The sequence below is a fragment of the Dermacentor variabilis genome, chromosome 6 (assembly GCF_050947875.1).
Source record: "Dermacentor variabilis isolate Ectoservices chromosome 6, ASM5094787v1, whole genome shotgun sequence".
NCBI classification, from domain to species: Eukaryota; Metazoa; Arthropoda; class Arachnida; order Ixodida; family Ixodidae; genus Dermacentor; species Dermacentor variabilis.
The window spans coordinates 188,870,032-188,894,140 of record NC_134573.1 but is presented as its reverse complement, the minus strand read 5'-3'; the positions used below and the strand labels follow the sequence as shown (position 1 = coordinate 188,894,140).

The window sequence follows — 24,109 nt, the reverse complement described above, 5'->3', positions numbered from 1 at the left end:
TTTGGACGACATCTAAGAGATCGTCTCCTCTTCGTCCTTGTGACAACGTTCTGAAGGATGGTGTCAGGATTCACGAATGGATATAGTGAGTGCAGGGCTTTTATTCACTAAGATATCACTTGGCTTTACGCATTTTTGAGGGAAAGTACAAAGCAGTGATTTTTTCTTTAACCGCTGACGGAAGTTTTGAGTACGTCGAGGTTGTTATAGAGTGAAGAGTTAGCAGCACTAAGGGCAGCCATGAACTTGAAGGCACTAAAGAAGCCGGAATTGTTTAACTTAGCCAGAGAATAGACGAGTTGCATAAATGCCAGCAACACTGTAAAAAGCTCTGGAGTGTTCAAGCAACACTGTGCAGCGCCGCCATTGTGCATGAAAACACTACAAAAAAGCCGCAGTGCACATGCGGATGCGATAGGGGTATGCAAGTTGGTTTTTGTTCTGTGGTTTTATCTTAACGTGAGCAATCGTCTGCGCAGCATTTTGTGTTCCCCGTTTGTGCAATCGCTCCCAACGATGTCGCACCATTCAGGGAAGGTAATTTTCCCCATCACTGGATGGAAGAACGACCTTGCCGTATTACCTCCGCCGTCAGATCGGAGCGTACACGAATTTTATGCAGGACGATCGGGAACGAAACGAAGCTACGAACGAAGCTACAACTTTCACATGGAATCTTACGTCAACGTGTGTGCGCTGAAGACCAATGTCACGCAAAAGAGGTAAATATTCGTGCAACTGTATCGCATGTAAACGGGCGATAGTCGCAACATTTGACCCTCTGTGATAAAAGTGCTTTGCGGTTGTGTGAATGTTAAGAAATCCTCGTGACTTTAGTTATGCTTAGGTTTAAGAAAACAAATTATAGATCAGTTGGTGCAATAGTTTATTCTCTTGTCTGAAGTCATGGTTGGAGGAGCTTAGCACTCTTTATTTATTTCCAGCGCCGGGCTCATCTTCTTGAAGGCACCATGCTACCGAAGCAAAAAGAAGAACGCGCCCCCGTATTCCGTGATGATAGCATTGGACACGACACGCATCATCGATGGAAGCTGCGACTGCCCGGCAGGAAAGCTCGCCTGCAACCACATGATCGCTGTTTTGAGGACTGTCATGCTCCTACAGTCAAAGGGTTTCTCTGAGGCGCCGGACCAGCTCTCGTGCACGGATTTGCCTCAGCAATGGAGGATTCCCCGCAGAAGCGAGATCAGAGGATGCCCGCTTCAATCCGTGGACTCCCGCAAAGCGAAAGAAGGCGGCACTTGCGCGCCAAAGTTTGCGTTGCCGAAGGAGCGCCGTGTACGCCGTAGAAATCGGCAGGAGCAAGAAGAGGCGAAGCAAAAGTTTGCTCAAGAACTGCTTTCGTTTGACCCAGATAGTGACTTCGCGAAAGCGCTCCTGCTGACCGACGAAGGCGAGACCGTGCAGTCCAGGTTTGGGCTGGTGTCCTCATTGGCGCCACAGAGGTACCAGCAGTCCCTGCTGCCACACGGTTTCACCGTTCTTCTTTCTGGCTTACAACCAGCAAACGAAGAAGATTCTTGGGAAAGCATCCCGACTCTCACTTTCTTTGAAAGCGGCATAGCCTGGAATCCTCCAGCACACCTTGAGACAAATAGTGTTATGCAGGTCAGAGGCTGGTCAATGTTTCTTGCAAGGAATTATTATGAATCTCTCGATTGTTGTGTGTTGGTGCCAAATCCTTGTGCGAATTATGTTTAGCCATGGTTTCGATGCTTTAGGCAGAGTCATCGCATTTAATATTTTAATTGCCTTGGACCCGCGTTTGGTAGCAAATAGATGCGCACATTCATATAGTTTCCTTTCACTAGGGCGTATCGGACAGATGTAATATTTTGTATTTTTAGCAACACCACAAATATTAAGATGTACATCTTCTTATCCGTTAGACCAATGTGTGCACTGAGCGTGAGAAACATGCAGTGTTTTTAATTTTCATATCTGTCTGACATTTATTTCCTGCATCAGGAGATATGTGTGACACCATTGGCAGCTGAAGCGCTTGAAAAGGACAGCCGCCAGCAGGAAAAAAGTGCAACATGGCAGCAGGAACGCCGGCTTCGCGTCACATCCTCCAAGTTTGGTGCGGTCCTGAATAGGAAGGAGTGGACTGTTAAGGGCCTGCGGAACCTCACAGCTGCCAGAGACCTTGCTAGAGTTGCTGCAGTCAAGTTAGTATTTTCTTTTTATCCTTGTAAACGCATGAACAAAGTGTATATGCCACAGAGTGGCATTAGCGTATCCAAAAATTGTACTAAACATTGTAGGGTAACTAACATTGCACTAAGTTTATTTCTGTTACATTTTTCCAGTTACGGCATCAAGATGGAGTCGCTAGCTGCTCAACGCTACGAGAATGCTCTACGCCGTCTGGGCCACGCTCTTACAGTTAGCACTTGTGGATTGCTGGTTAACCCAGCCTTTCCTTGGTTGGGTGCGTCGCCCGACAGGATTGTGTACGACCCCACAGAACAATCCTATGGTGTAGTGGAGATCAAGTGTCCCTACTCTCTACGTGACCACAAGGCGTCTGCCCTTCTAAACACTGATTTCTGTTGCATAATCAGGGATGGTGTACCAGAGCTTAAGAGGGACTACCAGTATTATCATCAACTGCTTGGGCAGATGGGTGTATCACAGTTGCGCTGGGGTGACATTGTGGTCTATGGAGGAGATTTTATTTTGATCGAAAGAATAAGAGTTAATGAGAATGAATGGAAAAGTGCCAGAGAGGTACTCGACAACTTTTACTTTGACACACTGCTACCATACCTGTTGAGCACTGTAATCTGATCCGACACAGAAAACAATGCACAAATGGCATGTCAAAAAGACAAGTAGGGCTGCAAACATTTTATTGCACACAAGAGGAGGGCAGCACCACGAGGTAGTGAGGATTGACATGACTAGCAAATAAGTGTCTTTAAGGAACACTGTGGATTAGATCGGTTTGTATCTTCATTTAGAAGTGATGGCTGGAAGTTTGTAAGGAAGGCACACACGGCCCACATCTCATTCGCTAAGGGTACAAGGGAGATTGGAATCGACCGGTAAAAAATGTGATATCCCTTGATTTTCTTGATCTTCCTCTCCACATTTATCCTGATTGCTGCAATTTCCTGAGTCTCCTCCACTTCGGCGGGAGTAAACTGCCCATGCATGAGGAAGGGTGGAATGTTCAGCATAACTTTCTTGCTTTGTAGCAGGTCTTTTATTTTAAATCCCTTGTCAGCCATGACTGAGTCACCTGTGTCAAACTTCAGGTCTAGAAATCCCCTTTTTTCCACACACTCTCTGTCAGACGTACACCCAGTAAATAGTTCCGATACAAAAGTCAGTACTCCATGAGGGGATATGCCTATGAGTGCTTTGAACGTATGGGTAGACTTGTACGAGGAATAGACTTGTGATTGCGTCACGAAAGATGTTGGCACATCACATCTAATTTCAGTGGCATCCAAGATGACACGTGCTGATGGATATTTCTTCTTGAAAGCAGGTGGCATGGCAGCATCAATAGCTTGTCATGATATCCATGTTGTCGTTTCTGTTACCTGCAAATAGATATAGTCAAGCACTGCGGAAAAAATTCTTGACACTATGCTGATGGAGACGTTGAACAAGTGGCAGATGTGTCTGTGAAATAAGCCAACTCGAAGTTTAACAAGCACAAGAAAGAGCTGGTTCTCCACACCAATCTTGTGTCGCCGACTACTAAACTCAACATCTCGTAGCCCGCTCCTCGTACGCTTGAGTGCAATGTTTTCACCATTTTCCCCAAAATCAAGGAGATGCATGAGAGCACAGAAGTGCTTGTAGCTGGGCAGTCCAGTGTAAAACTGAATGTCATCATTGTTGTCCTTGAATCTTTGAATTCCAAATGGAGGCAATTCTTCCAGCTTCTCAATATTTTTCTGTGCAGTGACAAGCTCTGTGCGAAGCAGCTTTTATTCATTATTTTGTGCCTTTATTTGCACCTTCAGGCGCTGATTTTCTGCTTCGGTTGCTTTGCTTACAGCGAGTTTATTTTCTAGGACAGCAATAATTTTTTCTAAAGAGCTTACTTGCAGCTTCAGGTGATGATTTTCAGCCTCTTTATCTGCTCCGCTTGCTTTGCTTGCAGCCAGCTCCTGCTCTAGGGCAGAAATATTTTCTCTGCATGCACAAATACTTCCAGAGGCTGGTTCTTCTGGTGACTGTTGCGGTTTGCCAGGAAGCAAAGCGGAGCCCGTATCTTTAACATTGAAGACGTCAGTGCCTTCACTGAATGTATTTTTGTTGCATCCATCTGCTGAGTTTTCCTTGTCATCTGCACGGTTATCGATATGGGTGTCTACCTTTTGTCCTGTAGTGGAAAGCCCTTGAACATTACCATTACACTTCCTTTTCGATAATGCAACTTCCTGAAGTGGTGCCCCTTGAGCTGGTGGTTTCCTCGATGGCTTTGGCTGCTTGAATAAATATATGGATGGCACAGCAGACTGGTGTAAGTGTCGGTAACCATTAGCAACATTAGCAACAAAGTCACTCTGAATAAAGTGGAGAGAGCAGACCCTGGTGGCCTTCGAAACTTTGAAGAGTGGGCCTTCATCTCGCCTGATGGCTGCAATCCACTTTTTGTATATGTCCTGGTCTCTTGGGAATCTGTGGTATGACACCTGTGAATAAAAGCCAATATTCAGAACGCTTGCTGTCTTGATTGGGGCATAGCTCAACAATGCTCTCTTAAAACAAAGAATTGACGATGCTATGCAAGACAGTTAAGGTTTCGAACACTGCACAAATCTGCGCAACCGAAGTCTACGCACATGGCTGCACCGTTGCAATTTTATTGATTTCAGGTGCTTATATCCGTAGGGCTTTACGACAACAGACCAGAATCTGTCTTTTTTTTCGATGAAGGCAGACAAAGTAACTTTATAGCGAAATAAAACGCGAGATGACGTTTTGACATGCATACAGGGCTCGACTAAAAGTGCGTGTGCACACTAATCCAGCCGTCATGCGAAATGTACGGCTATGTCTGACATCGTCGGTCCACACACACTTAGTTGTCATGCTTGACCATATCACACGGCACAAGTACTGCCTGCGAACATCGCGAACCGGATGTGTTTCGCTACCAACATAAACGGCGACATAAACATTCGCAGAGCCGTGCCAAACTACAAATGGCCTCCGCCTTTAAAGAATGGTATGCGCGCACAGCACGGTCTCAAAACGTTCCTTTTACAGTGTAACACAACGATATAGCCCTTTGCTTAGGGAGACAAGTGGTCAAAACCGTGTGACGGCGTCCGGTAAACATCGTGCCGCATCCCACAAACCGCAAATGGTTTCAGGTTTTTAAAGGCATTTACCTATTAGTTTCATCGCTAAACCGTATCGAGATCACTTATAGATGAATCAAGCTACATGTTTAGCGATAAAAATAAGTAAAAACATGCTTAATTACATAAACAAGCCACTGCCTGACAAGCACACGACGGAGGTGCGACGCAGCAAGAAGAGACTTACTTTTTGTCCAGGCTTGTCAAAGCCACCAAACTGCGTGCACAGTGGCACACAGCAGTTAACTGGCATGGCTCCAGGTCACAGTCGCCCGACAACAGCACGAAAAGCGATAAGTTCGCCACAAACGTCGATTCAGTACGCCAAGCCGGTATTACGCGCGTACCGAACGGGCGAAACGCACATGACTATTCATGCACAATGGCGGCCGCTGGCTGCTTCCTGTACGCAAATACAGATGGCGCTGCAACGAATTTTGTTTTGCAACTCGTCTGTTGGGCCTCCAAACTGCCAAATCAAAGAGAAAGACGGAGATCCTTGAGGCGATCGAAGCGTGCGGGGCAAACGACGATGAACTGAAGGAATTCCTAGAGAGCATTGCGGATAAGGAAGGAAAGGAAGAGCGTAAGCGCCTAGAAGAAAAAGAAGAGCGTAAGCGCCTAGAAGTAGTAGTAGTATAAACTTTTATTTAAAAAAAAGCACACTCAGGTCCAGTGGGTGGGTCCCTCAGTCCAGGGCCCCACTGGCGATCGCGGCACGCCGGGCTTGGTCAAGAAGGGCCAGTTGGTCCTCCCGCACCGTGCTGGCTAGCCACACCTCCCACTGCCTACTGTTGGAGTTTTGCCCCATAAGGAGTGATTGGATTTCTTGTGGCCGACTCTGGCACGACCATGTGATATGGTCAAGAGATGGCCGCCCTCCGCACCAAGGGCAAGTGTTGGGATACCGGGTGGGGTGTATGTGGTGTAGTAGGAGTAGGTGTGGGTATGTACGGGTTTGTAGTCGGCGCCAGTCCCGCATTTGCGCTGAGTCCAAGGATGTGTCTGGAAAGCTATACCGTTGCCTACCTCGTCTCTGTGCCTCCAAGATATCTTTTGCTGTGATCGGAGATTCCACGAGAGTGCGTTCCGTCGCTCGGATGCTATATTCTCGAGCGAGGCGCTCCGCCCTCTCGTTACCGCTCACTCCGGCGTGCGAAGAAAAAGAAGAGCTCGAGCGGGCAGCACGTGTGACAAAGAAGAGCGCGATCTTGAAATGAGGCACCTAGATATTGAGTTTCTGAAGGCTCAAAATACTGAAAGACCTAGCACAGAGGCATGAGAAAGCGAGTGCAGAATGACAGACTTGATGGCACCCTACGCAGGGTAGGAGGGGACGTATGCGTTTTTCTGGTGCAGTTTGAGCGCACGTGTGAGAAGGCAAAATTCGCGAGAAACATGTGGCCGCAACACTTGCTTACGTTGCTGCCACGTGAGGTAGCTGATATCAATGCACGCATGGGGAAAGAAGAAGCAGATGACTTCGATAAAGTCAAAGCGAATCTGCTTAAAAAGTACACCCCCTTAAGCAATGACTCATACCCGCGTAAACGCGTCCTCCCAATTGCGACAGAAGAGAAGTGAGATTCTACGCTGGAATGATGAGCCGCAACGGAGCCAGCTGTGGAAGAAGACGACGGCGATGAACGCGCGAGCAGTGGCACTAGCGCGGTTGGCGCCGATAATTTTTTAGCAGTCCTTTCTGAAAAAGTTGCACAAAACGTTTTTTTTTTTCAAAAACGTCTGTTCTTACCCTTGTGCTTGGGACCTATTTGGATCACACGTGTGACGAGGGTAGTTCAAGGGCGAGTTACAGGTCCCTGAAACCACAGAGCTATGTGACATTGAGCTTGGACCCGTTCTGTACTATCATTGCCGTGTCTGCGTACTTTGTGTGCCTCCTTTGTCTCCGTCGGTTCTCGCGCCGTAGCCTTCCACTGTGTTCAACCAACAAGCCGAACCAGTTACTCTTCTCAACTTTGTCACCAGAATAGGCCCACATGATGATTTGTTTTTGTAAACATCCAAGGGACACTTTTTAAAGCGGAGTTTTCTTTGCCTCTTCCTTCGACTTTCCCACTGCTGCTGCTGTCCGGCACGCCGCTAACGCCGGCCACGTCAGGACATATAGTTGAGAAGCCAGCCACTAACACCGGCCGCTTCGGTACGTGGTCGAGACGTGGCCATGTCACAAAAACATAAAAGGCATTCGCTGTGGGTGTTTTGTTTCATGACATTTGTTTATGAGCTGTCATTCTCAAAATTCCGAGCAATAACTTTGTAAAGAATGTAAGACAAGGTATGTGCCACGTGGAGGGCCTGCACGGTTGTGGTTCAGAATGATTATTCGCCAAGCGACCGCGGCGTCGACACCAGATTATTTGCGACACGGGGCCCCTAACGCTATCGCGTTAGTACATGACAAGAGTGTGGCACAAAGGAAGGACGACCAGAGAAGCTCGTGTCAAGATTTGTGCTGCGTTGCATCTGCACAATGCGCTCGAGACGCCTAACTATGCGTGACGCCTCGCAATACTGTGCAGGACCTGCCGCGCTTGTCTTCGTGCTCACCCGCAACAGCAACGACAGCAGAGGGAGGAGGCGCGGTTAATGGTAACGAGGTAATAGAGAGAGCGAGAGAGACAGGAGGCAGTTTTGTGAGCTACAACGCTACAACCCAGAATGACGCCGAAGCGTGCCCTTAGTGCCGACGAGACGAAGGCTCGCATAAAGCGTCGAGTGGAGCAAAAACAACAAACAAAAGCGGAGCAGGCAAGGTAACATTTCACATCCGATCACGTCTGTCGTATGCCGTCGATATATCACCGCCAAATAACGTCAACGAACGCAAACAACAGACAAAGCTTCGCTTACATCGATTCCCACAGTGCGTGGGGTCTGCATATTTTTTCCAGATCCTAGCATGCCCATAGACAGCTTCGCTGTAAAAATCAATTTCGTAGCACTCACCGTTTGCGTTTTGAATGACAAGAAGTTCGAGTTACCTGTGAGACCTAGAAGTGTGCCTGTGTGCCTAGAAGGGCAGAATTTTTTCGTCGCTCCTGTCTTACTCTCAACTTTGGTTGCACTTTAGGTGCTCTTTAATCATGAACACGCCGTATTTTGCCCATTTTTCAGATGTGCCATAAGGCTAAATTACGCTAAATGAGCAGCCCTGGCGGGGCTGACATGGGATCGGTTGTACAACGGCTACCCCCTCTGCTCGGGCCACTTCACAGAAAGCGTCCTCACCGACCTGGCCAAAACGAGATCATTGTCATATCTCTTTCTCTATGCTGTTGCGGTCGGCTGTGCCTACTGCTGGAGTGCAAGAGTGATTGATGAATATAAGGAAAACAAGTTGCGAATCTCACCTTCTGTAGTTTATTATTTTTGTGCAGAAACCCCTAGACAGGGCACGGCGCAAGTGCCATGAGGACGGCGAGCGCTGTCTTTCCCGGTTCCTACGGCGCCGGGTACCATGTGACGTTACGCAGCGAGATCTGCTCCGCGCGTACCAAGAAACCGGGTACTTGCCAACTTCTCTTTATCGCCCGCTCTTCTGCGGTGCGCGATGTTCCCGATAATTGGCTATACTAATAAGCCGAAAAGTTTTGGCTGACTATGAGCGAATTCACGTTGGTAAAAAGCCGCGCCTCGCTTGGCGCTACAGCATACGACACGGCGAAGACAGTTCTTGCCGCGCGCTGCCGTGTTCTCCCCAAGCTTGGTTTGCCGCTTTACAGCACCAATTGATCGGGAGCGAAAATTTCTATGCTCAGTTGCCAGCAGCTTTAGGCTATTGGTAGTTTCCCTCTTATGACTATTTTGCAGAAAAAATGAAGCCAAATAAAAGGCTCAATTACCTAATCCTTAACAAGATGAATCAGAAACTTTCATAGATCGAGGAAAGAAGCTGAAAAAACCTTATGCCTCGTATTCGAAGCCATCTATTGAGAAACCAGCAATACTTAACGTGTTACAAACTTGGAACTTTGCTTATTAAATTTTGGAGGCATATTTCTACTTGATATCCTGCAACCAAATATTATCAGAACTGACCTGCATGAATTAAGAGTGCTATTTTACGAGAACAGTTCTGTTTTTTTGTCACATGCACTAGAAATTTGATAATGAACGGACTTGTCATGTAGTGTTTCCATAATTGTGAAGCGATGTCATGTGGTACGCATTTGTCACCTTGGAATTCGCTTTACAGTGGAACATGACATTCAAGCATCGACAGGACGCTGCATGCGCTTGTCCTATGTACCTGTGTGTAGTGTTCCTTTACACAGCCTGCAACTTGGCTAAAATTTTCCAACTCGCCTAACAAGATGTTCTGATGACGTATCTGTATTTACAGGTTCTACACCGCCGCAGCGAAGCCAAAAGCGGAAAATATATTCTCCAGAGACCGCAGGTGTCATCCACCGACTAAGGAACAGTGCACAAAGGTATCACAAGTGAGCGAACTTAAAAGAACTGCCGAAAGATTACCGCGAGGAAAGCACTAGACAAGTTGATGTATCATGTGAGCCCAGAGTTCTACCAACTCTTGCAGAGCCAGGTGACATTCCATTATCGCAAGAGGAAGGAAAGGACATGTATAAATGGTTTCCGGAGCACGTTGGTGTGGTCGCGCAGTTGTGCAGTTGACTGTACTGAAACATAAGCTAAACGGCAGTCTACTATATATATTAGAAATCTTTTGTTCTATTAAGTGTCACATAGACCTGCTGAAGCAGTTCTGCTAAGCCTGCCTTTTGCTGCATATAAATTACATCAATCTGAATCTCGGAAAACAGCGTGAGAGAAAGTTCGCTGCAGAAAGAAAGCTCAAGAAGCTTGAAAATTAGAAAACATATCCTTGCTGATATTTTATTCTTCTTGCAATTCCGACAGTTCTTAGTGCGTTCTCTTCATGAGCCTATCTATACAAGATATTTCGGCACGTTTCAATATTTGCATTAGCATCGTGCAGCGTGTTGTCTGTGTGCAGACAATAATTTCTCTCGCATTTGCACCCTCCTCTTTAAATATTATTATATAGTTATCATACATGGATCTTGGGATGCTGGAACATTCTTAAGCTTACCTCAGTAAAGTTGGGCAAATACTGATGTTGATCGACACTCTTGACTACAGTGATTTCATTAATATGGCAAAAGTGGGAGAGGAGGGGTCCTTTCGGCAAAGCCACGAATAATATTGTTACGGGAGAGTATTTCCAATGACGAAGAGCCGAGCAGTGAGAAGACGACGATGACGATTGGAAGCTAGCGCGGGCTGTTGCCTCTTGGCCAACTGCGGCGTATTGCCTTGTAAATATACTTGTAAATAGCTTTTCGTCGGTGTCTTCCTACGTAACAGATCTGGTGGAGGTGGAAGTTCCCTGTACCTCGTCACGGAGCTTCGCAGTGGACGGTACGTCGAGCCTTCCTTCATGGCTCCCGGCGACGACAACTCGACTCCGCCGGCTCCGACACCTGCTGCCACTTCGACGACCTACATCACTCTCCCCGCTCCCCGTGATCCTGGCGTATTCTCGGCAAAAGATGGGGAAGACGTCGAGGACTGGATCAGCCTGTACGAACACGTCAGTCGCAATAACCGATGGGACCCTACTACTATCATGCTCGCCAACGTAGTCTTTTACCTCGGCGGCACACCTCGAGTTTGGTATCGGACGCACGAAGATGAGCTCACCAGTTGGGATTCGCTTAAGCGAAAGCTCCGAGACTTGTTCGGCAACCCCTACGGTCACCAACTTGCCGCGCAGAAGGCGCTATCCGGTCGTGTGCAGACGTCAGCGGAACCCTACGTCACGTACATTCAGGACGTCTTGGCTCTGTGCCGCAAAGTTGACGCACACATGACTGAGTCCGACAAGGTCTCCCACATCCTCAAAGGCATTGCCGATGATGCCTTCAACTTGCTCGTATTTAACAACGTGGCGATGGTCGATGCAGTTATAGAAGAGTGCCGCCGCCTGGAACTCGCTCAAAGCCGACGTATCGACCAACAGTTTGCCCGTCTGCCCAACACCCCAGCGACATCTTCCTGTGCCGACGCTCCTCGTCCCAACAACACTGGCGATGTTACCAGGATTGTCCGGCGTGAGATCGAGGCCGCCTATCCGGCTGGCTTCGACTCCAGCCCCTCCAATGCACCTGCAGTCACTGTTTCCCTGATCCAGGCAGTTGTCCGCCAGGAGTTCGCCAACATGGGTATTCACACCATCTGCTCGGCCCATCGCCCTGATACCCACCCGGCTTCTTCGATTCCGCCCCGTCCCGCACCTTCTTACCCACCACGTTTCCGCAACCCCTCTGAATGGCGCACTGCAGACGACAAGCCAATTTGTTTTCACTGCCATTGAATTGGGCACATTTCTCGGCACTGTCGCAGTCGCTGGAGTTACCCGAACCAGTCTACATATACTGCCTACTCTCGCCCCCCAGGTGGCCTTTCTCGTCCCTATGCTGCCCGCTCAGATAATGCCGCCACCGATTCTCCTGCGCCGAACCGCCCCTATTCTCGTTCACCTTCGCCCCAACTACGACAATCTCGCTCACCCCAGCCCCGTCGCTCCTATTCGCCGACTCCCTTCGGACGCCGCTCCCAGCCGGAAAACTAGACGATGCAGCGCCTCGAGGTGACGCTGCATTGCTGCCTACGCCGACAAATCCTCTCCTGACGTTGCCCACTCATCTGAACCTTCTTGACGTGCAAGTCGACGGTGTTCCTGTATCTGCTCTCATAGACACTGGGGCGCATCTGTCGGTAATGAGCGCTGACCTTCGTAACCGGCTGAGGAAAATAATCACGCCCGCCACGACGCCTGTTGTCCGTGTCGCCGATGGCGGAACAGCCCCTGTAATTGGTATGTGTGCCGCCCGCGCCTCCTTCGCCGATCGCTCCACTACCGTGCTATTCACAGTCATCGCTCACTGTCCCCACGACATCATCCTCGGCTTAGACTTCCTCTCCGCATATTCTGCTCTCATCGATTGCTCCGCCAGTACTCTCCGCCTCGACCTGCCTGTTCTGGATCCCGCTCAACAACAGCCATAGTCGCCTCAGTTCCGTCGACTTCGTTCGCTTGCCACCTTCGGCACTGACTTACGTTGACTTCGTGTCATCCCCACCAGTCCCCGACGGTCACTACATCGCGGCTCCTATGCAAGACGTCCTCCTTACACACGGGATCACAGTACCTCATACAGTTTTATCTATTACGGCGAATTGCGTCTGCCTACCAGTGACGACACAAGTGCTGCCACGCGGGATGTCTCTGGCCCAACTTTGCTCATTCGAGGATCACTCTGTAGCTTTTATTTCAGTAGACGACAATTCAGCCGATCCTCCTCTATCATCGCAGTCGGCAACTTGTACCATCGCCAACTTACAGAAAATGATTGCACCCGACATGCCGTCCGAGCACGCTCGTGCGCTCTACCGTGTTCTGATTTCCTACCAAGATATTTTTGACTTTAACGATCGTCCTTTGGGCCAAACAACAGCTGTTAAACATCGCATTAATACCGGCGATGCCCCTCCTATTCATCGCCGCCCGTATCGAGTATCACCGGCTGAGCGTCAAGTTATTCACACCGACGTTCGCAAAATGCTTTCCAAGAACATTATTGAACCGTCATGTAGTCCATGGGCGTCACCTGTTGTACTGGTAAAAAAGAAGGATGGCTCATGGCGCTTTTACGTGGATTATCGGCACCTTAACAGGGTTACCAAAAAGGAGGTGTATCCCCTACCTCGGATTGATGACGCCCTTGACTGCCTCCACGGTGCTCGCTATTTCTCCTCTATTGACCTTCGATCCGGCTATTGGCAGATTGCCGTGGACGATCTCGACCGCGAGAAGACTGCCTTTGTAACACCCGACGGTCTTTATCAATTCAAAGTGATGCCGTTCGGTCTATGTAACGCTCTTGCCACTTTTGAACGCATGATGGACTCCCTTCTTCACGGTTTCAAATGGGCCACTTGCCTGTGCTACTTGGACGACGCTATAGTATTCTCCCCAACATTCGCTACGCACCTCGAGCGCCTCTCAGCAGTCCTGGACGTTTTTCGGTGAGCCGGTCTGCAACTCAACGCATCGAAGTGCCAATTCGGCCGTCGCCAGATTACCGTCCTTGGACATCTCGTTGACGCGAACGGAGTGCAACCGGACCCAGGCAAGATCCGTGCTGTTGCGCACTTCCCTGTTCCAAAGTGTGTCAAGGATGTGCGCAGCTTCATCGGCCTTTGCTCGTACTTCCGCGGTTTCGTGAAAAATTTCGCGGCCATAGCACGACCACTAACCGAGCTTTTGAAAAAAGACGCCCCTTTCCAGTGGGGCGATAACGAGGCCTCTGCATTCTCGCTTCTAATCGACCTTCTCACGACGCCTCCCGTTCTGGCCCATTTCGATCCTTCTGCGCCTACCGAAGTCCGTGCTGATGCCAGCGGTCACGGAATTGGCGCAGTACTGGCACAACGCCAGCGTGGCCACGACCGTGTTTTCGCTTACGCCAGCAGGCTCCTCTCGCCCGCGGAACGCAACTATTCCATCACTGAGCGTGAGTGTCTGGCCCTAGTTTGGGCGGTTGCGAAGTTCCGGCCATACTTATATGGCAGACCCTTTTCCCTTGTCACAGACCATCACGCGCTTTGCTGGTTATGCTCATTATAAGACCCTACAGGAAGACTTGGTCGCTGGGCCTTACGCCTCCAAGAATATTCGTTCTCTGTCACCTACAAATCTGGCCGACTACACAAGGACGCTGACTGCCTGTCTCGCTACCCGGTAGACGAGCCTGACGACGCCGACAGTAGTACCACCGACGGCATTTTTCTCTGTGTCTGCCTTCGCTAACATCGCCGATGAGCAGTACCGAGACCTACCGCTGTGAGTATTTATCAAGCGTCTGCGCTCTACACCTACCGACGCATCCGTTCGCCGATATGTCCTCCAGGGCGGCATTCTGTACCGACGGAACTTCCTCCTTGATGGCCCTGATCTTCTTGTCGTGCCAAAACATCTACGACAGACTGTGCTCTTTGAGATGCATGACGCACACACTGCAGGACATCTTGGGGTAATCCGCATGTACGACCACGTCCTCCGCCGCTTTTATTGGCCTGGTCTCGCTCGCTTCGTCCGACGCTATGTTGCTGCCTCTGATCCCTGCCAGCGTCGGAAAACACCTCAGGTGCTACCTACCGGTCATCTCCAGCCGATCACCATCCCTGTGGAACCATTCTTTCGTGTTGGATTAGACCTCCTCGGTCCCTTTCCCACGTCATCCTCTGGGAACAAATGGGTAGCCGTCGCAACTGATTACGCCACCGGATACGCTATCACGCGGTCTCTCCCTACCAGTTGCGCCACTGACGTCGCGGACTTTCTCTTGCGTGACATTATCTTAGTGCATGGCGCCCCGCGACAGCTGCTTACTGACCGTGGTCGTAACTTCCTCTCGAAAGTTATCGCCGACATTGTGCGTTCCTGCTCTATTCAACACAAGCTGACTACCTCATACCATCCTCAAACCAATGGCCTGACAGAGCGGTTAAACCGTACTCTTACAGACATGCTGTCCAAGTACGTTTCGAAGGACCACCACGACTGGGACGTTGCCCTTCCTTACGTCCCATTTGCTTATAATTCTTCCCGGCACGACACCGCCGGATTTTCTCCATTTTATCTACTCTACGGTCGCGAACCGACCTTGCCCCTTGACACGGTACTTCCTCCTGCTGCGACCTCAACAACCGAGTATGCGCGCGACGCCAACGCCCTCGCCGACCATGCACGCCAGCTTGCCCGTGCTCGACTGACGGACTCGTAAACCACGCAGCAGCGTCAGTACAACGCCCGCTACCGTGACGTGCAGTTTTCGCCTGGTGCACTCGTGCTCCTATGGTCGCCCTCTCGTCACGTCGGACTTTCAGAAAAGCTCCTTTCGCGATACACAGGGCCCTACCGCGTGCTGCGCCAGGTGACGCCTGTGACGTACGAAATTGCTCCTGTGAGCTCAACCTCGTCATCTACTCTGGCATCTAGTGATGTCGTGCACATCAGTAGGCTCATGACCTACTAAACTGCTTCAGAGTCCGGCCTTTAGTCGCTCCGGGACGGCGCTTTTGCAGCCGGGGGTATGTGCTACGGGATAGTATTTCCAATGACGAAGAGCCGAGCAGTAAGAAGACGACGACGACGATTGGAAGCTAGCGCGGGCTGTTGCCTCATGGCCAACTGCGGCATATTGCCTTGTAAATATACTTGTAAATAGCTTTTCGTCGGTGTCTTCCTAAGTAACAATATTAACAAGCAAAGAAAACATGCTGTGCCAGAAACGAGTGTTCTAGAAAAGTTGAAATGGTTTCGCCTCCTTATTGTGTCGACACCGAAATGACCTACAGCCAATGGTGAAACTCCTCACGTAGCTCTGACACCTGTCCTATGCTTCAAACAAGTCGCGCGGATCTATGGGCACTGTTAAAGAAAGTGCATAATGTAGGTTCAGCGTATTAGAGGAAGGTCCTGAAAAGCATTCAAAAGAATTGCTCTGAGCAGATTGCCGAGACGGATTCAATGCAGCCGATGTGAGTTATACATTCGAATATATTTCTCCATAACCCGAAGCCGCGCGTTCAGTGGTACCTTTGTGCATCACTCTGCCCTTGCCCGCTGACGACGAACCCCCGATCGGCCCCTGCTCCTCCTGCATTTACAGTTTCTCAACAAAAAACTTGGTGCTACTTGTTATTGTCTCGGAACTGTGCCATTTATGCCAAGCTGACAATAGAACAAGCGCAGTGCATCACAGATTTTAAGAAACATCTGCAATATACTCGCGAGGAATTTCAATGATACCTTGTTCGCATGCATATGAATGAAACTTTTGTGGTCTTACATGCTGTATTGCGAAATAAAACTACATATGAAAAAAAAACTATATGCGTTGTCAATATAATTTGCGAAATATTTATCGGCACATTAGCACAAGGAGAGAGAGTTGACTATGTATACCATATTTTTGGACTAGCATGTATAGCCATTGTATGGAATAAAAAAAACGAAGTTGTTTTTGCTGCATGCGAAGAATGTGGACCCGCTGATTTTGATAATATTTTTATTATTGACAAATAATGGTTGCGACAAGCAATTGCTTTGATAGAGTTGCGTTGTGCACGGTGTTAGGATCGGCCTGCAGCTATTTCAGCCCGCTGCACGTGTTCCGATCCAACCGGGACGGTGGCGCACTTCAGAGAACTGAGGATAACCGACAGCCGCGTGGCGAGGGGTCAGCTCAGGAGAATTCTCGAGGGGAGGCAATTGGCGGAACCTCCCCATGTGCTTTTCGAGACACCAGACAATGTGCTAACCGCGCGCGCCACCCGGGACGGCTCCGAGTTCGACGAAACAGGCTGTGTGCGCAACACGACCACGCCGCCCTGTTCTGCTATGAGTTGGGGAGTTGCCGCGGGAACGCCGACGAGGGCTCCTTCCCACGCGCCGACCAAGACGCAAGACAATGTGCTACTCGGACGCGCTACCCTGTTCGGCTCAGAGTTCTACGAAGCCCCTCTGACGTCGGCTCCGGACTATTGCACCTGTGTGTGTGCGTGCGTGCGTGCGTGCGTGCGTGCGCGTGCGTGCGTGCGTGCGTGTGCGTGCGTGCGTGAGTGCGTGCGTGTGTGTGTGTGTGCGTGCGTGCGTGCGTGCGTGCGTGTGTGCGTGTGTGTGTGTGTGTGTGAGCCCTCCTCCTCCTCCAAGTCGGGAGCCCTCCTCCTCCAAAAGGGAGGGTCATCTACAATGACGTCGAACTATGACGTCGAGCGGAGTGCTTATAAGCAGCGATTGTCGGCTGCTAGAGTGTGCTCGTTGTCTTGCTCGTTGTCGTGCTCGAAATGTACTCGTGAGCTGTGTGCTCGTAAGCTGTTAGCAGTATGCTCGTCTTGCGGGCTCCATTTGGGAGTGACGCTAGACTGTCGATGTATCTCATGTTCAACTGTAAATAACATGTAAATAAATCCTGCTCTCCTAAGTCCCGACGAAGAGTCAAGCTCCTTCCTACAGCTACGACTGCCAAATCTTACATCTGAATGGCAGCGGTGAGATCGGCCTACAGCTCGTAGCTCGTCCGACAACTCTAACAAATGGTGGCAGCGGCGAGATCGTCCGACGAATCTTACACCGGCAAACAAACATGGCCTCTGCAGCAATTTTCTGTCTATGAAAAATTTTCAATTAAGCTTCAATAAAGCTCCGACTGGGGCTTTCTGCTTGTGCTTTCGTTCTGCTTGCTGTGCTATACTGTTGCAGAATTGTAGGACGCTGTCCCGTGTATGTATGATCGTAGTACAGAATGCGCCCGTTTGTATACTGACTAAGGAAATACTCAGTTCTACATTATTGTGCTCTGTATTCAATGCCTTGCTGTGTGATAGGCTGCTAATAAAAAACAGTGAATAAACTACATTTTCCTGCCTACTTATGTTTTGCCGAAACAAAATAGCCGTGCCGCATGCAGTACTGGCTCGGGCATCTTGAACAGAAACAAGATACGTTTTTACACAGATGCGTTGCCCATATGTTGCGACTACGAAAAGAAAAATTAGAAGACGAAGGGTATTGAAAACAAGATCTGAAAGCGGGAAACAATCTGAATAAATAAATGCAAGCGGTGTTGGCTTCCGTCGGCTCCCGCAGTGAAAGTCGTGTGCCCGTCGAGAGCATAGCAGACGACAAGCACGATGACGTTTCCCCCTCGCGCATCAACAAAACCGTTGCCATGGCAGCATGCTTGATTTCTTCTTTGTTTGTTTCTCTCTGAGTTTGGCCTACCAAGCACCAGAGGCGAAAGTGGCGCTCGTGATGCAATTCCCGTTTACGTGGGGGGTATGCCACCTGACATAGCATCGTGGTAATCGCCTCTGCTGATCGCCAATCATCACAATCATCAGCCTTCTCGGACCTTGTGCGTCCATTCTCGTGAGCATCAGCCTTTATGCTTTTTCGAAATCGGGCCCGAAAAAAAATATAAATAAATAATAGTGTAACGTGTAGCCAAATGAATGCGGGACCATGTACGTCAATACATTCCATCGTCTTGTTGAGATCGGTTTTGTGCAATCGATCTCGTGAGACCGTGGCATCATCACCGACGTCAAAAAAGAAAGAACGCCACGATGTATGTTGCGGCAATCGAGGGGCAAAAAAAGGAACGAGAAAAGAAAATACCGAGCACTACGAACAATCACCAGACGATATTGTATCCTTTATATTTATTTATCGGACCTTCAACTAGCCTTCGGCTACAGGTCCGACAAATGTTTGTTACCTGTGTATATTATATTATAAGGAAATAATCAGTTCATTCATTCATATCTCCATGAAATCTAGGGCTCGACGGAAACCCGTCCGGTCGAGAAAATTCATGGCGGGAAATATGAGGCGCCGACCAGTCGTCGAAAAAGAAATAAAAAAGGACGGTTCGGCCCCATACTACGGGAGCCTTGTTCAAAATCTTGATTGTGAACAAGGCTCCAGTAGTGGGGCCGAAACGTCCTTTTTGCCTTTTTCAACGACTGGCCGGCGCTTGATATTTCCCGCCATTATATCTCCATGTCAATATATCAACACATTGTGGCAGTGTTATATCGACGCTGTGACAATATCAGCAGAAGTATAGATGTAAATTTTCTCGTGTGAGGAAGCGCTCGTCTGGTTTGAGCGGTTTCACCATGGCCATTCAGAAGACTTGGGATGGATGGATGTTAAGAGCGTCCTCTTAAGAACGAGGCGGTGGGTTGCGCCACCAAGCTCTTGCTATTATACTGCCTAATGTCCTACCTAGGTTAAACAATGAAAAAAGAAAAAAAAGAACACTATGAACTACCACGCCCAAATTTTCCGATCCCCTATTGCGAACTGTGCTTTTGTACGTCTCCGTATTTTGTCGTTTCCCTACTTTTCTTCCACTAATCCTCCAATCGCCTCCTACTAATGCCTATTACGGACATGTTTGCTTTACCACTGCTCCCGCTGAACCCAAGGGCTTCAAGGAGGCCAGTGGTGCCTAAATCGACCGCTGGGTAGAAGTCTTCATATTCCAATAAAACATGCTCCGTCGTTTCCCTAGCTTTACCGCAGCAAGCACATGCTTCTTCTTCCTTCTTATATCTCGCTTTATAGGTGCGTGATCTAAGACCATCCCGATCTCGCTTCGAAAAGCAATGAGCTTCCCTTTGAGTTATCATAAATGGTTTCTTTCTTGATTTCGTTTTTTCCTCTTAAGTAGTTTTTCCTCTTAAGTCATGCATGATGGCGCCACTAGCGCTGCTGCGCACGTGTTCCGGCATTCTGACAATTGCCACGCGTTGACGGAAATGTGCTCGAAGGTCCACGGACGAAGAGCAGCCGTTACAAATGGGCTTTTATCGGTTCATAGATTCTCTACCGTGTCTGTCTGCGAGATGCCGTCTCAACTAGTCGTCGAAGGGATCTTTTGAACCTACTCGTTCCAGTTCTGCCGATCTGCCGCGTTCACAGTTCTTGAATATAAAGGTGAAACAAAACCGCAGGAGTGAATGATTTAAGAGAAGGAAAAGACCGTGGCGGTGCGGTGGGTGGAACTCGCAATACGTTGCTCTCCACAAGGAGCAGTCGGCGGCGACGACTGCAAACGATCAAGTGCGGTCCGTCGGAGGACGGCGCGCGGCCAGGGCGATGTTGCCGGGGCGGCCCCATTAGCATCGCGCGACGACGGCGTGGGAAAGAGAGAGAGCGCGCGCCTTCTTCCAACCGGCCGGGAACCGAGGAACGCTGCTTCCAAAAAAGACCGAGTCGTTAACGCACCCTTGAAGCTCTTTTTTTTTTTTTGTTTTTCCCCCTGCTATTGTACAGTGACTCCGCAAATTGTAAAACACTGGTCACTTTAAATCTGACTGCCAATCCTGACTGCGTTTCTGTTTTTCGTTGTAAGGTGGATACCGAGCGAATGATCGTATTGTAGAAATAATAAAGAAGGGTTATATTTGCTGCACAAATAAAAAAAAAATGGAAACAGTGCTACCCCCGGCAAAGCTGTTACGCTGAACACCAGAGACCCCGGGGTGCTCTTGTACAGTGCAGCCGCGCGGTGGCATAGGAATGACGGGTTAATATTCAGACCTTGTCCTTTGCTACTGCAATAATCTGTGACATTTTTTACAGCTGCCGTTCGGTCGGTTCAGGTGCTACTGATAGCCCCAGATTCTTGTTCTCCAATTCCGAAAGAATCATCCTGGCCCAACGCTATAAAAGTGTCGACCCGCTCCCTCTGTCGGCGTTTCTTAACGGCTTTAGTTTTTTAGCACTGAAGTGTCCGAAGGAACGTGTCGGGGTGATTACGCGCTTACAATAAAGCTCTCTGCACAGTGAACATTTAGCTCGGTCCCGGCTGGTTTACCGTCGTCGAGGTCCCGAAGAAGCACCGCTCTCCAGCGGCATTCTTGGGGGCCCGCGGTTGGCGGGGGAGGCGGCGTGATTTACCTTCCCGCTTCGCCGCCAATTTTCTTCTTTCTGGATCAATAATTATTATCTGTCTTGCCCGCCAAGGGCCAGCTCTCCCCTGCTCGCTTCTTTCTTTCTTTCTTCACTTTGTCTCGGTGCTCAGCGCGGGCCTTCCGCACAGATTGTGGATGGAGGAGGGAGAGCCGAGGTCACGACTTGTCGGAATCCAAGGTCACGGTCTCTGGCTGCTCGCTCTAGCCGCCGCCTCGGGTCAGAGGTGACGGCGCGGTGCGGTACGGTGCGCGGCTGCCCTTTCGACCGGCCACAGGGGTCGAGGCGGCCACTCCCACGTGGCCGCCCAAGTCAGCGCCACTGAGGAGACGCCGGGCGATGATCGAGTCCCTCGTGGTGGCACGGCGGAGCCGCAAACCTGGCCGCCTGCTTCGGCCGGAAAAGGAGGGAAACGCTCGAACGTGGGAATTCCGCTGGGCTCGCGGAAAGAGCAAAGCGAGGCAAAGACCCATCCAGATCAGATGAGTCAAATGAGTTCGGCGCAAAGGATGAACGAAACCAGTCGGCATACGCCGGAGAGTATAACGCGTCGCCTACGGGCCCGTACGCAGGTAAACCACGGCGAATAATGGGGGCTCGCCGTGTGGTTAATTGCACTGTTTTACCTTCGGAATTGATCTGCCGAGCTTCTTTTTCGAGTGGCAAAATGAATGTCGATTTATTGCTGCGGCGAGTAGACAATAACTAGTTGGATTATTCGGCAAGCGAATTTTGAACAGCGATACCAGCACGTGAACTTGTCAATGAATGATGCGAGCACCTTTCGGCCCAATTTTGAACAAACAGTTTTATCATCATCATCATGATAATAGTTGATGTTCGCCTCGATGTCAGTGAGGGAAACTTGAAGATATTATGGATGTCGAGAAGTCACATTACAGTGGGCAAGCCAGTGACGCTGATTGGAATGGGGTTAACTGTTTGTTAACATAGAATAGGCAAGCGATTGAAAGGAAAGTATTTACACGGACATCACTACGAGTAACATGTTAGAATTTTGGTCTTCTTTCTCAGCCGAATCTCCACCGTCTCCTCTCCAACGGCCCCCCACGTACCTAAAAGCATCCCCAGCAACCCCTTCGCCCCATCGATCGTCCAATCACACTGCGGTGCGCGCAGTGTGCACACAACAGGGCTCCAAGGTGACACTATCGGGAGTTCCAATACGTCCAGGCCGTTGCCACAAATCCATTGCAGTGCAACGAGTCTCCTTTTGTCTTACAACCTCGCAAAAGACGCACTTCCCCGAAGAACGCACTTCCACGCTCCGCTGGGGCATCTGGACAGTTTGCGAATGTCTCGGCACAGTGCGGTTCAGCGACGAGGGGTTGACTTCAAGGCCAGGGCACTGCTTCCGCGAACCGACTGGCGGAAGCCCGACACACAGTCAACTCGCCTACGCGCTCTTCGTAGACCGCGGGTCCCCCACCACCGATGACTATAAATCGCCGCCGTCTTGGTGTCGAACCACGCGTCTCTTTTGACCACCCCGCGCGACCCTTGCATGCAGCCGTCCGCACAAACAACGCAGAACTCCACTATCATCATCATCATCATCATCCTGGTTACGCCCACTGCAGGGCAAAGGCCTCTCCCATACTTCTCCAACTACCCCGGTCATGCACTAATTGTGGCCATGTTGTCCCTGCAAACTTCTTAATTTCATCCGTCCACTTAACTTTCTGCCACCCCCTGCTACGCTTCCCTTCCCTTGGAATCCAGTCCGTAACCCTTAATGACCATCGGTTACCTTCCTTCCTTATTACATGTCCTGCCCATGTCCATTTCTTTTCCTTAATTTTGACTAAGATGTCATAACTCGCGTTTGTTCACTCACCAAATCTGCTCTTTTCTTATCCCTTAACATTACACCCATCATTCTTCTTTCCATAGCTCGTTGCGTCGTTCTCAATTTAAGTAGAACCCTTTTCATAAGCCCCGTACGTATGTACTGGTAAGACACAGCTCTTATATACACTTTTCTCTTGAGGGATAATGGCAACCTGTTGTTCATGATCTGAGAATGCCTGCCAAATGCACCCCAGCCCATTCTTATTCTTCTGATTATTTTAGTCTCGTGATACGGATCCGCGGTCACAACCTGCCCTAAGTAGATGTATTCCCTTACCACTTCCAGTGCCTCGCTACCTATCGTAAACTGCTGTTCTCTTCCGAGACTGTTAAACATTACTTTAGTTTTCTGCAGATTAATTTTTAGACCCACCCTTCTGCTTTGCCTCTCCAGGTCAGTAAGCATGCATTGCAATTGGTCCCCTGAGTTACCAAGCAAGGCCCTATCATCAGCGACTCGCAAGTTACTGAAGCATTCTCCATTAACTCTTATCCCCAATTCTTCCCAATGCAGGTCTCTGAATACCTCCTGTAAACACGCTGCGAACAGCATTGGAAATATCGTATCTCCCTGCCTGACGCCTTTCTTTATTGAGATTTTGTTGCTTTCTTTATGGAGGACTACGGTGGCTGTGGAGCCGCTATAGATATCTTTCAACATTTTTACATACGGCTCGTCTACACCCTGATTTCGTAATGCCTCCATGACTGCTGATGTTTCGACTGAATCAAACGCTTTCTCGTAATCAATGAAAGCTATATATAAGGGTTGCTTATACTCCGCACATTTCTCTATCACCTGATTGATAGTGTGAATATGGTCTATTGTTGAGTAGGCTGTACGGAATCCTGCCTGGTCCTTTGGTTGACAGAAGTCTAAGGTGTTCCTGATTCTATTTGGGATTACCTTAGTAAATACTTTGTAGGCAAAGGACAGTGAGCTGATTGGTCTATAATTTTTCAAGTCTTTGGCGTCTCCTTTCTTATAGATTAGGATTATGTTAGCGTTCTTCCAAGATACCTGTACGCTCGAAGTCATGAGGCATTGCATATACAGGGTGGCCAGTTTTTCTAGAAGAATCTGCCCACCATCCTTCAACAAATCTGCTGTTACCTGATCCTCCCCAGCTGCCTTCTCCCTTTGCATAGCTCCCATGACTTTCTTTACTTCTTCCGGCGTTACTAGTGGAATTTCAAATCCCTCTAGACTATTCTCTCTTCCATTATCATCGTGGATGCTACTGGTACTGTATAAATCTCTATAGAACTCCTCAGCCACTTGAACTATCTCATCCATATTAGTAATGATATTGCCGGCTTTGTCTCT

The 24,109-nt window shown here is 49.2% G+C and overlaps 1 protein-coding gene across 1 annotated transcript; it reads right to left on the bottom strand.

Annotated features, from left to right (window-relative positions):
* Nucleotides 1-2,870: 2,870 nt before the first annotated feature.
* Nucleotides 2,871-5,604, bottom strand: LOC142586391 (uncharacterized). Its single transcript, XM_075697639.1, has 3 exons — nucleotides 5,539-5,604; nucleotides 3,770-3,935; nucleotides 2,871-3,541 (listed from the first exon to the last, which is right to left on the bottom strand). Exons 1-3 carry the CDS (start codon nucleotides 5,602-5,604, stop codon nucleotides 2,928-2,930), a joined length of 846 nt encoding a protein of 281 aa, XP_075553754.1. The 3' UTR covers nucleotides 2,871-2,927.
* Between the last annotated feature and the right edge of the window lie 18,505 nt (nucleotides 5,605-24,109).